Source organism: Cavia porcellus, unplaced genomic scaffold (genome assembly GCF_034190915.1).
Source record: "Cavia porcellus strain 051 isolate PalLab524CR breed Dunkin Hartley unplaced genomic scaffold, mCavPor4.1 scaffold_14, whole genome shotgun sequence".
Classification (NCBI taxonomy): domain Eukaryota; kingdom Metazoa; phylum Chordata; class Mammalia; order Rodentia; family Caviidae; genus Cavia; species Cavia porcellus.
Window position 1 is genome coordinate 6,095,171 of NW_026947497.1, and position 18,630 is coordinate 6,113,800.

Here is an 18,630-nt window from a genome sequence, read left to right on the forward strand (position 1 = left end):
AACTATTGATAAAGAGGAGGTGATTTTGCTTCAGTGGAATTGTAGACATCTTGCATAGCGTGGATTCTAATGCAGCTTGCTCTGTATGGCACAGTCCTTTAAGCACATGCATAACATCGTTTACATCTGAGTCTGCCAGTTCTCGCCTCCTGAGTTCACCTTGAACAGTGTTTTTTTTTTTTAATTCTATGAGGATTCTGTCCTCCACAAAAGTTTTGTTTCATTTATCTGTCTTCACTTCCAAAAACAGTTTAGAATAGCAGTTTCCACTGTAATTACTGTATTTCCACTCAAATTACTGTATTTAAAATGTTTAGACATTATAATAATTATTGAGAGAAAATCAGATGCATGAAGCTCTGCATAGTTGGTAACCTTTTCCAAAAAGATGAGACTGTGTTGAATTTAGAGCAATTGAAGGTATAAAGTAAGCCACACCTCTGCATATTCAGGCCCAAGTCCTATCTTTCTTTTCCTGAGCTACTTTTCAAGTTTGATGCTCATGTTTGCCAAGGGAAAACAAAGTAACTGCTTTACTTGCTAGCCAGGTGTCCTGTTTCATTTCTGAAAGATTGCACAACATGTAAGCATCACTATTTTATAGGAATGGGGGAGTTCTGCAAAGAAGAGTATATTACACTTGGCATTACCTGTCCACCTGAAATAATTATCACATGTTTTAGAATTTCCTCAGATACTTTCCATTTCTTATTTCTTCATAGGCCAGGCAAACTCCAGGTGGAAAACGTCTTTCAGATAGCTCTTTGTCAGCAGGTTACTTTAGATATTCTCAAGGACAAGATTTTTTTCCACAAGTTTGTAAGTGATGTGTTTTTATAGGAACACAGAGGAGAGGTATTTAGAGGGCTTTTAACCAAAGTAGAGAATAGAATCTGTAGTTCTGATTTGAGATTTACTTACAAATACAGTCAAAAAGGTTAACGTTCTTTATGAGCACAGATACATCTGAGACGTGTTGTGTGTTTATAATCGCCTTCTCCGTATGGGGCAAGAACTGAACAAGGCAGCTGAACGGAAGGACTGGGGTAAACAACAGTGTCCACATCCCGTGGGCTTCGGTCTCGGCGTAGTCAGACATCCTTAGGCAGACTGAAATTGCCCTGGTGGCGGAGGAGCGTCTGGTGATACCATCTGCCTGTGTTTCAGGAAAACAGTGCATGTGCCTGGTGGATCTGGACCGTGCCAGAGCGGCAGGAGAGCATGGCTACACTGTTCAAGTGATATCCATGGAGCCGGAGAGCTGCTCTCCCAAAAACAACATGATAGTGGGGGTCCCCGTGTAGGAAGCCAGGCGCACGTCTGGGGCCGCGCCTGAGACCTCGGGGTGAAGGCCCGGAGGCTTCCGTGAGGGTCTTGGCATGACTGGAGGCCGCGCTGGCCATCCGGAGCGCGCTGTGCTTGGGACGGGAGCACCGGGGAAAAAAGGCGGCCTGCAGCCTATCGGAAATGTTGTTAGGCGGGGATTAGAGCTGCCTGCGGTTTCCACACCGAGAACACCCGAAATCTCGGCTGCCGAAAGAATGACACCAGTGGAGGGCCCAGCACTGGAAAAGCAGTTTCTTCTCAATTCGTTAGCTTTTCCTGATCTTGTCAACACGTTGTTCAATCCCACATAATATACTTGCAGTTTTTGTTTTGTAATCACTGAGATATTCACGTGTGGAGACTGAAATTAAACTCAGTGGGAATTTTGAGTGTTTTATACTTTTAATAATTGTACTTTTTCTGTTAAAGTCCAGAGGGGTGTAGCGTGGTTATTTTTGAGCTGGGCTAGTAGAACTTCTGTATAGCATTTTACTAGCAAGTATCAAATGAAATCATCTGTGTTTTCTTTTATGTAAAGAGATAATTTTTGCCCTATGGGAATGTGGAATTTGGACATAAATTCTAACTAAATAGTAAATACACTGATTACGTATTTCAAATTTATAAAGATAATCTTGAATCTCAGTGTCTTTAAGAATCTAGCCTAGGGGCTGGGGATTTAGCTGAGTGACATAAGTGCCTGCCTTGCAAGCACGAGGTGGTGAGTTCAATCCCCAGAAACACCCCCCCCCCGCGCGCGCGCGCGCGCAAAAGGGAATCTAGCCTACATTTTTCTGAAGATACAAAACCTTGTTTGAATAATTTTTTCTGCCCACATTCACCTGTTTTACCAACTAGCATTGTTAGAGATAAGACATCCTCTCTCACATGCTTACTTAATTTTGTATGTCCTACATTATTCCATTTAGGATTTCACTGGTTTTGATATTTCCAATTCCTAGAGGACACTTGTCATAAGAAGATGAGAATTTGCTCATCTTCATGAGTTAAAATAGAAGAATGACTATAGGGCAGTATGGGAGGGAGACTTGGTAGTCTTATCTCTTTAAAGTTTAAGAAAATAATTAGCCATTATCCCTGAGAATTTTGATCATTTGTGTCCATAGATACAACATGTTTTCTTACAAAGTATTTTTTAAATTGAGTTATAATTTATGTACTACATAGTAATAAATTTTTAAGCATTTTATTTGAAAACATTTGGCGTCTGTATATACCCACACAACCACCACCAAAATAAAATATATAATATTTGCTATGTATTGTAAAATACCTGTATTGAGAATATTTTCCAAGCCTGTGACTTCTATTTATTTTCACAATGAATATTCTGATTTTGATCAGATTTATCTTTCTACTTATATGGTACCAATTTTCTGTGTCCTTTCTAATAAATCTACCTATCCTAAGGTTAGGAAGATTTCTCCTTGTGTGTGTGTATAAAATTTTATGGCCCTACCTTTTTTTTTGTTTGTTTGTTTGTTTTGTTTTGTTTTGTTTTGTTTTGTTGTTCTACCTTTTTATATTTAGGTCTATGATCTTCCACAAATCATTAAGGAATATATAATTTCAGCACTATCATTTAAAAATCTTTTCCCTCACCCTTTCAATTGACTTACACAGGTAAAAACCAATTTGGTGGTATTATGAGTCTATTCCTAAATCTTTGGTCTGTTGCATTAATCTGCCTGTCTTGATTGTGAAAACTTTACAGAAAATCCAAACATCAGGCCGTTTGTCTTCCAATTTTCATTTTCCATTCTCTAGATTGTTTTGACTATACTAGATTCTTTGTATTTTTACATAAACCTTAGAATTAGCTTTTAATTCTCCCTCCTCAGAGAAAAAACTACTGCTAGGATTTTTACTATTTTCACTTTAGATCAATATTGAACTTTTGAATGGATCTTTCCATGTATTTAGTTCTCCTGAAATTTCAACAGTATTTTGTAACTTTCAGTGTAGAGGGTTTATTTCATTTATCATTTATTGTTTGGTGGTGTGTGCGCTGCAAATGCCGAGCCTTTTTTCTTGCAGTTCCCAGTACCCAGAGCAGCCCACATCACAGCAGAGCAGGGGAGAAAAGGCCCTTGCTCTCCAGGCAGCTGCGAATCCAAAGGTGTTGTGCTTGCTGTGGGGTCTTGTGAATCTCTCCCAAGTGTCCCCCCAGCCAGCACCCATAAAGGGGGCTGGGTGCAGGCAGCAGGAAGACCCTTGTGGGAGAGGAATCTCAGTGAGTGGCCTGGGGAGGCTGTGCCCCTTGCAAGATCTAAATCTGGTAGAAACCAGACTCTTTCCTTGCCTTGAGACTGACTCAGAGAACCAGGGGAGTGATTATCGATGGATAAACTACTTTATATCTTTACTTAAATTTCAGTCATATTGGAAATCAAGCCATATTCAGGGCACACACATGCATGATTACCTAGTCACAGGCTAAAGAGTTTTGCTGCAGGCGTTGCCCACTTCATGGTTCAGAAAATTGCTGTACCTAGAATTGCACATACTGAAACCAGTTTTTCTGTTGATTTTCATAAGGAATTTCTAGCTATGTGCCTGAGAAGTTATCACAGTAAAGAAATCATTAAAAAAAACAATATGTTTTAAAGTTACAACCTTTGAAAAGCTAGCAAAATGGTTTGGGGCTTTTTGATAGAAGTTTTTAGTTACTTAAGAAATGTTTTGTTGTAGAACAGCTAGAAGATGTGGCTAAATGAAAAGAAAAAATGTAAACCCTGCCAAAAAAAATTTAATTCAATGTGTTAACACTTCGTTGTGTTTTACTTACACACACATACACACAAATATCTTTGTTTAATGGACACTAATAGTATCAAACTTAAATATTTGCTAGGTATTATTCTAAGACCTTCACAAATAACAATTTGTTTAATCTTTTAAGTCATTTCATCCTCACCGTGACCCAACAAACTAGATACCATAATTCCATTTTACAGAAACCAAATCTAAGTTCCAAAGTAAAAGCATTCCTGGATTTGAATAGTCTTTGGCAGAACTAACATTCCAATTTAAGCTCGTTGGCAGTCCTGCCTGACAGGATTGCCTGGGATAAACTATGATAGCAATTTCTCAACGCCTTTACATAAGGCAGGTGTATTTTTCATTCAAACTATGCATCTATGTTTCTATGACCCCTCCACATTATCCTCACACCAAGGTCCAGCCTGATGAAGCTTCCTCTATAGAAGTACAGCGGGTCGCATTGCAAAGAAGAATGGCTGGCAGACAACCAGCAGCTGTTCAGATTCGGCCCAGATTCGGTGGTACACATCACCTCCCTCGCTGTGTTGGCCAAATAAGGTGGCACAGCCCTGAGCTTAAAGGGAACGGCATGGTCTTATCCAGTAATACAGTGGCCAGTGAGCTGTGGAGTTGAAGGAGAAGAGAAGGGAAGGGACAACGGGACAGAAAGGAGTAGGAAGAAAGACCATGTTCCGCTTTAGACAGATTCTGAATGCCTCAGCCCTGAGCAGAGCTTTCCACTGAATCCGTCACCGAGAAGGTGGGCATGTGCCACAAACATTTCCTGTTATTGCACTTCAGACTTTCACAGTTACTCTTGGAAAGGAGTTTTCCCAAAAAAACACTCAGAGGAGTTGTTTGTTGTTACAGGAGGATGCAGAAACATTAAATGGTATTTCAAGTTTGCAGATTCTGCCTCATATATTAAAGTGCTTGATCCACAATGCCAGACAGTCCTTTGCAAAGGTGCAAGCTCACACTCACCAAGGGTACATCAGCATTTCTTAAAGGAACTTGACTAACTTGATCAGCAAAACTTTTTCTTTTAGTTTTTATTTTTTAAATTACATAGCCTGGCCATTTATATTCTGTGAGTGGCCTGCTCAATCATTTATTTAATTTTAACCACATTTATAGAATTTTGAGACATCGTATTTATGTTCTGTGCTTGTTTTTCATTTTGCACTTTCATTTTTATATAAGTAAAAGTTTGATGGAATCTAGTTCTTTCCTATGTTGGGCATTCATGGTTTCTGTCACTTTCCTAAATTCATCATTTTTTAAAAAATCTTTATATGTTAGATCCACTAAGTTTGTCCTTCATTATGATCATTTGTTTAGTAAACTACAGTTACTTCTGATATGGCTTTTTCATTCATCTGCTTTGCTATATTTGGTGCTACCATTTAAGAACGCCCAGCTGGGTGCCTTTTGATTTCTTCTACCTCAGTACCCCCTGGATTTGGCTTGGGTAAAGTCAAGGTATAGAGTTGTATCTTGCTTCCATGTTTTCTCATTTTCCATTTTTTAAAATTTGTTTCCTGCATTGATGTTTTTAAATTGTTTTGGTAGGTAGCTATGTTACTAATACCTGGATCTCTTTAGGAAATGGTTACTTTTCAGAGATGTCTTCCTCACATAGCTGGCTTGTGGCTTGTGGATCTGCCTGAAGATCCTGCCTTTTTTATTTATAGGGATTAAAGGTTGGTATGTGTCTGACCTACCACCCAGTTCTTTGGTACTCTACTAAGGTATTATTTATGACCCCCACCCCCCTCCCAGACAATCTCAGTATGGCAAGATACTGGCATACAAGGAGGAATGACTGATCACAACAACTGTTTCACCTTGGCTAAAGTGGTATGACCAGCAATAACAGCATCAAGACAGTCCAGAAAATGATAAATGTGGTAACTATTAATTTGCCATTTTAACCATAAGTAGAAGCTTTACAGTTATGTAACAAAATCTAAAACCAATCAGAAAGATATATAGAGTAAAAATCCACAGAGCAATTTTGCCCTTGGGAAAGAATTTTAAAGGGATACAAGGAAAAATGGAGAAATAAAGGAAAAGAAAGAGATTAGAAACAAGGCTGAAGGTCAAAGAGATTATTCAAGCTTTGGGAAATTCATGAAGAAAACGAGAGAAAGAAAACTCGAACAAAGCAAAGCAAAAACCACTAACAACAATGTTCACACTTGTCAGAGCACAGCACAGTGAGCCTCCAGTCTCCTGTGAGATGTTACAGTGCATGTCAAGAGAGACAGAAAGAACACGAGAAAGTGGCAATATAACAGAGATCTGGGCTAGTTGTTCACAAAGAGCAACAGACGATGCAGCCAGAACTTTGGCATTTATTGGTTGACGAGGGCATTATCAATGACTTAGAGAGCAGAGGTTGTCTTATGCAAAGAAGGATCTTGCATAGCTAAAGCTAAAGACTGCCATTAGTCTTGGTAGTCTTAGTCTTAGCCTTAGCCTTCATTTTAGTCTTAGTGGAAGAAGATAGTCCATCCCCATGGGATAGTGGGAAATCAGGAAAAAAGATGACACCAAACATCCCAAGCCTCTATACTTCCCTGAGGGAAGAATGTAAAAGTAGCCATTGTGAATTTGTGGTCCCCCTTTCTGTAATTGCACAGTTGAAACAGTGTACAGGCTATACTGGCCCTGATAGCAACAAACAATATTCTCAGGAGTTTGTGGAAGGGCCTGTCATGTCATGGGAATGCAGGCCTCCGGTGTTGTCTTCTTCAGTTGTCCCCATGTTATGGGTTTTGGAGCCTGCATGGATCTCAGTACTTGCACGCTGGGTTTTCCTCCAGAACCTTCCTCAAGAATGCTCACAGTGGAGATCTGGACAGGAACAGTCCTCACCATGGAGCTGGGGGATTCCTGTCTCCATGGTCACATGTTCAGGAAGGGCACCATAACAGTGTTCCATGTCAATCTGGGATGGAGGTTATTTTCTTTCAAGGCTTGGAATATTTCACTCCAGGCTCTTCTTGACTTGATGGTTTGTATCAAGAAGTCTGCCATTATTCTGATGGGCCTTCCTTTATAGGTTATCTGTTTCTTGTCTCTAACAGCTTTTAATATTCTGTTCTTATATTGAATTTCTGGGATCTTGATTATTATATGCCTGGTTGTAGCTCTGTTTTGGTTGTAGGTGGCTGGAGTTCTGTATGCCTCATACATCAGAATATCATTTCCTTTTCCTATGTTTGGGAAGTTTTTCTTAATTATTTCTGTGAATAACCTTTGTGGTTCCTTTGTGTGTACCCCTGCTTCTTCATTCACAGTCTTTATTCTCAAGTTATAGATCCTCTTGTCGTCTTCTAGCCTTTGTATTGTTACTGCTTGTTTCCTTGTTATTTTTAAAAAGTTTTCCCTTTCATAATCCCACATTGCAAAACTGTCCTCCATTTTGGATAATCTATCCTTAGTTTCTTTCAAGCAGATTTGCCATCTTTCCATAGAGTTTTTAATTTCCTGGTAATCTCTTTGGATCTGCTTCAAGTATTCTATATTTTGTTTATATCCTTCATCAAATGGTTCTCTCCTTTGTTTGAGTTCCTTCTTCTGTCTGTGTCTGCTTGAGGGGTGCTTATCATCTCTTATATTAATCTGTTTATATCTTGTTTTACTTGGCTAAACTCGTCTATGAGGTCCCGAAGATATCTCTTTATGTCCACTGGTGCCGTGTCTGATATTGCTTACTTGCTGTTCTCATTCTCCTTTGTATTTACCTTTCCTGGGTCAACGTTCTCAGGGTTGGGACCTGGGGGCTTTTTGTTGCTGCTTCCTCTTCTCATCTTTTTTGCTTCTTCCAAGAGGCCCCAGTTTCTTTCTTTGTTGGTTACAATTCTTCTGAAGCACGCTGGCTAGATGACCCTTACCACTGCAGTGTGTTAGTTCACACATAATATTTAAACATGACAATCATCACATAACTGATTTTTTGTCTGTGTGTGGAGGGAGTTAGTTTCATGTTGTTTGACATATGTCTCCTATTACAAGTAGACAGAGCATAAGAGACAGATAAATATCTGAATCTAGAAGTAAAAGCTTATCATTATAAGCAGCCCCAGTTTTATCTGTTAGAAGACCTGTATATCTGGAAGGTATCAATACATTTAATACACCATGATATTAACAATAATGAATTATCATAGTTAAATGGAGAGTTTGTTCCTTAATTTAGTTTTGTACCAAGAGTTTTTTTTTAAATGAGACAACCTTATTTTTTTATAGAAAACCTTTTGACAATGTCCAGTGTAAACATATTACAATAATATATTTAACAACTTTTATTGGGAACTACTAGAGTCACTTAAAGAACAAAGGCTGAAATAAGACTTTTCCTGGCAGTGGCTGCCCTGTGCTATAAAAATCAGTCGGCATCATTCTTGAGATGGGAAAAAGAGAGTCAAACTCCAGATCTGCCTAAAGACTAAAAGGCAGATAAACTAAAATTTGTACATCTATTCTTTGAGAGCTTCAGGATTAAATCTAGATGAGTTTTTTAGAATATAACCCAGAGAAAATTAAAGGTCAGTTTTACTATGGAAGGATCCCAGGTAGGAGAAACTCACCATTCTGGAGACTTGGTCCAAGTTCAATAGTCATGGAGAGGAGAAGCGTTGGATCAAACACTGTTATAAACTGCAGTATTAGGGAGTGAGCTCTGGATAAGAGACAGAATAGTGACTTCAAGTGTGATACAAGAACTAAATCCTAACCATCTCAGGTGCAGAAGGACAATTAAGATCATGAACTTTCCTAGGGTGGATCTCTAATTCTTAGCAAAACATGCCTCCAGAGGCAAAAGATATGATTAACTCCAACTATATTGCTAACCAAAATGAAACTAATGATCAAAGGTCCTAATTGGCTGCTTTTTAACCTTTTAAAACTTTAGAGCTTACTTTCTAATAAATGATGCTGACTCAAAGATTCTAAAACCGCAGCCTGCAAAAGAGATCAGGGAAAGATAGACAGGTAATAGTGCAGAAGAAATCTTAACCTAGAACAAAGAGATCTTCTAAGACTGTGAGGAACCATTCAGACTGTTTCACAGCTCAGGAGTATCTACAGACACCTGAGGACATGACTCTGCTTGTCTAGACAATGCACAGTGGGATACAGTTATATAACTTTGACTCAGCACAGGTAAACCTACATGCACTAGTTACAGCACCCTGTAAGAATGTAAATGTGAGGTAACAACCTGTATAAGAAGTATACAATAAAGAAGCAGATGGCTCTCACTCTACCTCCTGCTCTGCTACATGCTGCCTCCTGTTGCTGATACCTTGCACATGTGTTCTTTAACTTTGATACCTTAGCCACAAAAATCTCCCCTCAGCCCCCTAAGCAGGCCAACAGAGACATTTTGGGTTTTCTAGTTACCTCTACAGAAGTGCTGGCTAGGATCTATTTAAACCCACTCTGCAAATATGTGTCCCTGAATATCTCTAACACACTTAAGAAACTCAAAGATTAAAGTGTGTAGTCATTGTCTCTAGTTAGATGTAAAAATTTGACTTAAGAATAACATCACATCTCTCTTATCTAGTTTATAGGTCTGGAAGTCCCCTAAAGACCTCAGTATATTTATCAGAATCATTTGAAAGCTTTGCTAGATCTTGCTTGATTTTTTTAGGTCACTGAAAGAGAAGGAACATATGGGTATGAGAAGTTCTAAAATTTCCACTTATTTCCTATAAGGGATATTGTTTATGAGGAGGCTGAACAAAATCAGGACAGACACAGCCTGAAGGAGGTTTTATTCATGGCTGGCCTAAGAACGACACCCTCAAGACCTAAAGGACCAAGTATGAGAAACCTGAGACTCAGTAATACTAAATACTTAAGGACCAGAAGTGTCTAGTTCTCCTATGGCTCACATTTGAACACACGTAAGGATTATTTCTTTAGTACAAAGAAAGTCTGAATATAAGGCGATTTTGATCACTTCCTTTTTTTACAGTACAACTATAATTGTGAAGTAGCAATCATAATATTTCCCTTTGTATTAGCGGTCATGTTTAAAGAAGGAAGCATTGCTTAGCACTAAACTATTGTTTTCCAGTTCCTTGAAAGAGGGTTATAAATGTCCTTTTTAAAATTTGTTTTGCTACCAATGATTTTAGTATTTGCAACTTTTCCTTATTTAGGAGCCATAGATTAGCCCATATTGGCTCAGTAACTTTCCATTGGGTTTAACAGTTTGAATTAACATTGACTCCAGGAGTCCCAGTGTAAAGAGTTGCTGTATTTAACATGATCCTCCAACCTCAGCCTCTTTCATAGATGGGACTAGAGGCACGTGCCACCATGTCTGTCCTGGCTGAGGGAAGTTGAGAAGGGGAAGCTGCTTTTCTTTTATATGGCTCTGTTGGCTGGCCCACAACAACTACATTATTCCCTCTGGCACAAGTCTGGCACCACCATCACTGCCTCTGTCACCATCACCACCAAAGACAGCCATGCTTGGATACATTGTGTCAGTTTCTTAAAAAATCTGGAGGTGCAGGCCAAGAAAGAATCCCTCCACTGGTCTCATTAGTGTACTGTATTTGCTAAATCTCCATTGAGAAACAGCAAGTTTCAAGAACATCTCCTTGCATAGCTGCCTTAACAACTGGTTGGTATTTAAATATACAAAGTGTAGAATGTTTTATCTTTAAATAGGCTGGAGCTGCAGACAAGGAGTTTTTATAAAAAATTCTCACCTGGCTCTAGGATTCCCCCAGGAACCAGGGGCACAGTGGGCACTTTTTCTTTGCTTTGCTTTGCTTTTTAGTATTTTTTCCTTTGTCCTGTTCTAAAACAGAAACTTTGGAGGCACTAGTACTTAACAGATCTAAGACAGATTTTACCCAGCTCCAAACCTAGGTCTCTGGAGAAATAGTTTCTCCTCCATTATGAGCTTCTTTCAATTTTTTTCCTTTTTCTTTTTTCACCTTGTCCTAATTTTAAATATTCAAATTTCCAGTCTGCAGGAATCAAAGATGATATTTAATTATTTCCTGGAGTATTTTAGTGATACTGCTAGCTTGCATTGTGTACTTTGTCTTTTTTAAAAGAGATTTTAAAGAAAGAGATTACCTTTGTTTTAATCTCGGAAAAATTCTTACTTGAGTTGAAAGCACTTACCAGAGGTCTGTGATGGACAACTCCAGAACCTCATGCGAGATCCAAATGCTGTTGAAACAATCCTAGTAAGTCCAGGAAGATGAGAATGTCATGGGCTCATGTCATGATGGACACCAATATTTTCAGAGATCCCTGCAGTGAGCCCCAATCTCCTGCCCTGTGTTACAGCACATGGTGGAGAGAAAGAAAAAAGAAAGAGCCAGAGACAGAATCATGATGCAGTAGGGATCTGGGGTGACCAAGTGTTCATGGGAAACAGAAGGCCCTGAGACAGTCAGACCTCTTCACTTCCTGACTGAGCAGGGAATAACCAGTCACTCAAAGAGTGAAGATTGCCTTGTGTCAAGAAAATCTTGCCCTGGAGTGTCTTTAGTCTTCATCTCCGTAGGTGGGAGAGGATGACTCACCCCTACTGGGATAATAGAAATCTCAAAAGAGTGATACCAAAAATCTCTGTTTATCCCTGAGAGAAGTATGTAAAACTAGCCATTGTGAGCTTGTGCTCCCCAACACACCCTCATAAAAAAAAAAAAAAAAAAAAAAAAACATTAAAAAAGATTTGGGGATGGCAATGCACAATGTATGTACCATTGTTGCCCCATGACTTACATGTTTTGAAATTTTGGAGTTTTTTTCTTATTGTTTTTTTTTAATCATTGAAATAAAATGGATTCAGAAAAAAAATAAAGAAATTTCTCATGACTTCAAGCCTGTGTCTGTGCTATTATGGTAGTGTACAAGTAAGGCCCACAGCTGTGCTGGGCAGCCCAGGTAAATCTGCAATAGGATCAAGGCATGGTGCTGGCTAATCCCAGCAAGCCTAAGTAGGGCTGGGCAGGGTGCTGAATCTGGTGCTTTCAACTCCACAGAAGTTCAGGCTGATGCTGGCCTCCATCTGTGGGGCTGGGGCCTGAGTCTTCAGCCAGTGACACTCTGGGTGTCGCTTGCTGGCCTGCTGCAGCTCCCCATCCCAAAGCCATCCTCACCCAGTAGCCATGGGATTTCAATGCTGGGAGCCCTCAGCTAAAGCTACCCCAAGCTTCTCTGAGTCCTGGGTTTGCTAAACAGGCAGCCCCCAAACACTTTCCCGGGAACATGGCCAGTGCTTCTCTCACCAGCCCTTGCAGCACACAGCATGGCTGCTCTGCTCCATTGGCATGTTTCTCCCTGGAGGCCTCTGGACTCACCTGGCTGCTCTGTCCTCTGTAGAGTCGGCACTCCTCTCACACCCTGAGATGGGACAGGAGGCGGGGAACACAGTTTGCCGCCTCTTTCTGCAACCTGGTCTGTCTCCTCACTTCCCATGCTGCCTCTAAGTTTTCCTTCAGGTCTTTCCTGGATCCCTCCTCTTCCCAGATTGTTGTTTCCCAGTGTGTGGATTCCAAATCTTGGAGAGGTCCATTTGTTGCTGCTTACCACTCTGCCATCTTCCAGAAGTCCAGTCATAACTTCTATTTTTATACTCAAGTAGATTAGTACATTTTAGATATAATGATCATATTCATCACAGGGAAATTGTGCTTGTACATGATGTACTTTGATTTTGTCTTTTTTTCCAATTCCCTCTCTTCCCTTCAACCTTTCACCCCTTCCTATTTTCAAAGATTTATTTCCATTTCATCTTTTTTTAAATTACCATTTTTTCCTTTTCTTTTTGCCCTTCTGCTTCCTTAGTTCATCTTCCCTTTTGAATATTTCTTCCCATTTCACAATATATATTGTATATTTTGGTCCTTATTTACTCTTTCAGTTTCTCACACCAGGGAGACAATTTGATATTTGCATATATGAGTCCAATTTATTTCACTTAACAGTATGGTCTCAAGTAACATCCATTTACCTAGAAATGTCTCAGGTTTATTGTTCTTAATGGCTATGTAGTACTCCATTATATAAAAAAAAGTCATGTCTCTTTTTATCACTTTTTTGATGGGCATTTGTTACCCATAATTGCTTTTATTATTTTAAGTCTCTTCTGGTTCCAAATGAATTTTAGGTATGTTTTCTCTAGTTCTGTTAGGTGTGTTGATGGTATTTTGGTTGGAATTGCATTAAATCTGTATAACAATTTTGGGAGTACAGCCATTGTCACTGTGTTGTTTCTTCCTAACCATGAGCAAGTGATATCTTTCCATTTTCTGATATTATCTTTGATCTTCTTTTTCAGAGTAATCTTCAATGTGTAGATCTTTTACTTCCTAAGTATTTGGGGTTTTTTGGGGGGTGGATGCATTGTGAAATGTGTATTTTTCCTAATTTCTCTCTCAGTGAGTTTGTTGTTTATGCACAGCAATGCTATTAATTTTTAAGTTTTTTTGGTACCAGGAATCGAATTCAGGACTTTGCACTTAGCAAGCAGGTGCTGTGCCACTGAGCTATATGCCTGGCCCAATGCTATTAATTTTTGAGTGCTAATTTTGTATCCAGCTACACTAATGAATGTAGTTATTAAATCTACCAATCTTACGATGGCGTTTTGGGGATCTTATATGTAGAGTATCCTGTCATCTGCAAATACTGATAATTTAACATTTTTTCCTTGCCTATACTTATTCTTCTTCTTTTTCTTGCTCTGGATAATGTTTCTAGAACTATATTGAATAGGGTGGTGATAGTGGACATCCTTGTCTTGTTCCTGATTTTAAAGTGACAGCTTTCAGTTTTTAACCATTTAGGAGAATGTTGGCTGTTGGTTTGTCATATACAGCTTTTATCAGATTGAAGTAAAGACAGTAGATTCTAATTTTCTGTTGGGTTTTTATCATGAATGTGTGTTCGACTTTGTCAAATGCATTTTGTGCACAGCATCTGCATCTATTGAGGTGATCATGTGATTTTTGTCTTTGACTCTTTCCATATGATGCATTACACTTATTGATTTGCATATGTTGTACTACCCTGCATCTCTGGGATGAAATCAATTTGGTCATGCTGAATAATTTAATGATTTGCTGCATATTATTTGCCAGTATTACTGAGAGCTTTTGCATCCATGTTCATTATGCAGATTGGCCTATAGTTTTCTTTTTTGGTTGGGTCTTCTGATTTTGGCATCAGAGGAACACTTGCCTCCAGAAATGATTTTGCAAGTATTGCTTCCCCTTCAATTTCATTTCAGCATAAATTTTTTATTTCATTTGTGATTTAACTCACTTATATCACGTTATTCAGAATTTTTATGTCTTCTTGATTCAGTTTTGGCAATTCCTATATGTCCATTTCTTCTTTGTTTTCTATCTTATTGAAGTACAGGTACTCTAAGTAGGTGTTAATAGTCTTCTGGATTTCCGCAGGATCCATTGTGATTTCACCCTTATCATTCCTAATTGTGTGAATTTGAGTCTTTTCTTTCATTTTTTTTTCGATGAAGTTGGCTTAGGATTTATCAATTTTATTTAATCTTTTGAAGAACCAATTCTTCCATTCATTGATTCTTAGCATTGTTTTCTAAGTCTCAAATGCATTAATTTCTGCTCTTGTCTTTATAATTTCTTTTCTCATATGAGGTTTGATTTGTTCTTCTTTTGTAAGAACTTTAAGGTTCAGCATTAAGCTATTTGAGCTTATTCTGTTTTCCTGATGTGGGAATTCACTACTATAAATTTCTCCCATAGAACCTCTTTCAGTGCATCCCATAGGTTCTTGTATGTTGTAACAAAATTCTCACTTAAGTATTATTTAATTTGTCTTTAATTTCTTCTGACTCATTGATTGTTTAGGAGGGTAGTGTTTAATTTACATGTGTTTATGTAGTTCCTGTGGTTTCTTTTGCTATTGATTTCCACTTTTGTTGCACTATGTTCAGATAATATGCATGGAGTAATTTCAGTTCCTCTGCACTTTAAAATATGTTCTATGGACACTTTCATGTGGTTTATTTTGGAGAACATCTCATGTGCTGCTCAGAAGAATGTGTACTGTGATGTGGGGGTGGAACACTCTGTAGACATCTTAGTACATTTATTTACAGGTTTGGCTTAGTTTTGATATTTCTTTGTTGATTTTTGGTCTAATCTATTTAATTGTGACAGTAGGATATCAATGTCCTCCATTACAACTGTGTTAGTGTTTGTTTTATTTTTCATGTCTATTAATACTTGTTTTATGTAGTTGAACATGCCAGTATTTGGTGCATATATGCTTATTATTGTTATCTTTTCTTCTTGAAGTTTTCCCTTAACAAATTTCTGTTTTCTTTTCCAAAATACTTGAACCCAAAGTTAAAGGTGGAAAGCCCACAGTTTGTAGAGGTTTCAGTCCATAATTTGCTGGCTCCAAGGCAAGGTGGCACATGATGGAGGGGCAACAGTTTATGGCAGCAGAAAACAGCAAAAGCAGCAACAGAAGGAGATACAGGTCCCTTTCTGGCTCTTATATTGTAAGTAGTCTACTGGGATTAGAGCAATGTGAATCCAATCACCCACCAGTCACCCAACCTTAATCCCAGCAACCTTAATCCCAATATTGCAATGTGAACCAATCACACACTCTAGATTCAGCCAACTCTGGAAAAAACCCTATGGTCACATGAGGCATCTGGACGTGAACCATAACATTCCACACCTGGCCCTCCAACGACTCATGCACATCCATTTCTGTGAAAGCCCATCTCTACTAGTTGCCAAAGTTCCAAATATTTCAACATTGCTGAAGTCTTATGTCAAAGTCTCCTAGTCCTGTGCAAGAGGATGGCAAGAAGATTTTTTTCAGTGCTACACCCACTCTGGAAGGGGGTGGCCTGTGGAAAAGAGGCTTATATTGTTATTCTCTGCATTGCTGGATTGATTTTTCGTGACCTCTTGCTATTTTTAAGATATCTTCCTTTTTGTGGTCACTAGCTGTAGACCTGTCTTCCAGACCTGATATTCTATCCTTGCCCTTGTTCAAATTGTTGCATATATTTTCAATGGAGTTTTAAAATCTCCTGTATTTCTGTTGGATGTTATGGATTCCATTTCTTTCCTATGTTGGGCATTCATGGTATTCATCATTTTCCTAAGATTCTCTATTTTTAAAAATCTGTATCTGCTTTAATGGCTTTCATTTTGATCATCATTTCTTTTTGTACCTAGAAGAAGACTAAGTTTACTGAATGAGTCATCTAAAGGTCCTGAAATTTTCCATAGTGTGATTTAGATACTATGTTCATTGCTATCATTTGCCAAAAGAATTTGTGTCCACCTATAGTGGACAGGCTCACTTATTCTGTCTCCCCACAGTACCCTTGCATTTTTATGTACATTACTGATGTCTTCACTAGAATCTAAGCTGTAAGCAGTCTGATTGCCCAGCTGTATTTTCAATATTTCATTCAGTGTCAAGCATAGAGTAGGCACTCAACAGACATAGAATGGGTCATATATTTTTCAACACTTTACCTCTTATATTTTGTATTAGGTTAGTTTGCAGTGTTTTTGTTTTGTTCCAGTCCTTTAAAACCCATTTGTCCAATCCAATGCTAAAGCAGGCTCAGCAACTCTACTCACTGTCTTATGTCATCTGAGCAGTTTTTATGAAGAGGATACTGGTAAGTTATTGTCCCTCTTTTTGGGGTAGAAGGCAGAAGGGAATGAGCTCAATTTAAAGTAAGTGTAAAGTGAACATTCTCAACAAATGTTGGTTTGGTATTTACCATTGTAAACCTGTCTCGGCATACAGCATGGCTCAAGCTAGGTGCTTAGTATTTGTTGAATGAGCTATACTATACATTCAGAAATAAAACAATAATATATAGACACTATAGCATGCAAAGAGAGCATTATTGCTTTCTCACGAGAGCATCTTCAACAGGGAAGGGAAGCATTCCCCGAAGGTTATGTGCCTAATTCCTGAGCTCACCACCTGCCTGTGTCGATCAGAGGACACATGTGCAAAGCTTTGGAGTCTTGGGCACTATTTTCCTGACAGATGTTTTCTCCTTTGCAGAAAGCAGATAACTCAGTGTAAGTTTAGAATGCAGCACATATTTTGTTGGGAACAGCAACTTCATCCATTGAGAATTTCTCAGTAGTCAGAACAAACAGCCAGAACTTCTTGGGTGTACAAGGAAAGCCAGCCTACAAGTAAAAGTGTACCATGGACAGTTAAAACTGTTGCTTATATACATAACCAACTAGGAATTCACTAAATGTAAATAGTAATCAAGCACTTTTTTGTGCATAATCAGGTTTTCTTCACAAAACTTGTCAATGGTTAGTTATCTCATTTCTTTCTCAAATTCAAACCTATGCTTTATCTTAGGTCTCTCACTAATCATCACACAGCTAACTTTGAGTTTCCTGAGAGTAAACATAGATAGATACCTTACTGGGTATAGAGCAATGGGACCTCCTGCCACAGTGCAGAGCCATGAAGTGGATACTCTCTGACTCGCTGTTAACTGATTTGCAGGGCCACATTTCTTTATGAATCAGGAGTAACAGTTGCTTGAGGCAGCATCTGTGTGTGTATTTGGGGAAGTGAAAGGAGATGGAGGGGAGAGAGAAACAGTCTACCCTGATTACTCTAACTCAATTTTCCCCTTTCTTAGGAATGCCTCTTCATTATTTCTAGAATCATCTGACTGGAAATAATTCATGTAGCCTACTTATTCATTTGAAAACCTTTATTACATTGAACTCTCAAATCTGATTGACTTAAGTCAGTCTGATTTTTAAGACGTACAGAACAAGAGCTTAGACCTTCTTTGTCAGCAACGCTGTAGTATATTTTTCTTATCTCACCTAAGGACATTTCGTTCCTCACGCTACATGTAAAATGCATTTCAGGTTCTTGTATTAATGTCAAGAGACAGCAGCTGGAAAGGGACCTTCCTTGCTGTAAGTTGGAATGTACTTCCCAAGCATTACTCTTACCCTCTGTTTATTATTGTTTGTAGAGCAGTGCTGGAATTATCACCAGCCTGAACGATCTCCACTTCCCTTTCTGAGCTCCACTTCCTTGTCTTTCAGCATTCCCAGGCTCTCTTCCATCCTGCCACAGTGTTCATCTTTTCTTCTTGGATGAACTGCTGAACTTACCATGACCTGGACAGCACAGAGAATAGCAGTGGCCCTTGGGTCACTGGATACCTGGCAGAGAGACGCACTGCTTTTTTGTTCTTCCTCTAAATAGTCGACTATTCATGCCCTCTTGCTCTTCCATCTAAAATTAAAATCTGCTTGTCATGTTCCATGAAAAGCCTTTAGGAATTTTTTACTGGAGTTGTGCTGAGTTGGAGATTAATTTGGCAGGATCTGACAATATTATCTTCTTACTCCAGATAGTAGTATATACAAGTATGGTAATCTTATTCAATTAAATTATTCCATAAATAGCTTTGCCAAATATTTTTAAATATCCATTGATCATCTCTTT

At 38.6% G+C, this 18,630-nt stretch overlaps 1 protein-coding gene across 5 annotated transcripts in view; it reads left to right on the forward strand.

The window, feature by feature from the left end:
• Gstcd (glutathione S-transferase C-terminal domain containing) overlaps window positions 1-18,630 on the forward strand; it is a 178,855-nt gene that overhangs the window by 136,075 nt on the left and 24,150 nt on the right. For 2 of the 5 annotated variants that reach the window (XM_013150586.3, XM_003467982.5), the window contains exon 12: window positions 1,168-2,767. The exons of the other annotated variants lie outside the window; for them this stretch is intronic. In XM_013150586.3, the coding sequence (XP_013006040.2) occupies window positions 1,168-1,304 (137 nt within the window). In that variant the 3' untranslated portion in view covers window positions 1,305-2,767. Of the gene's footprint in view, window positions 1-1,167; window positions 2,768-18,630 lie in introns of those variants that run through there. 5 annotated transcript variants of the gene reach the window in all.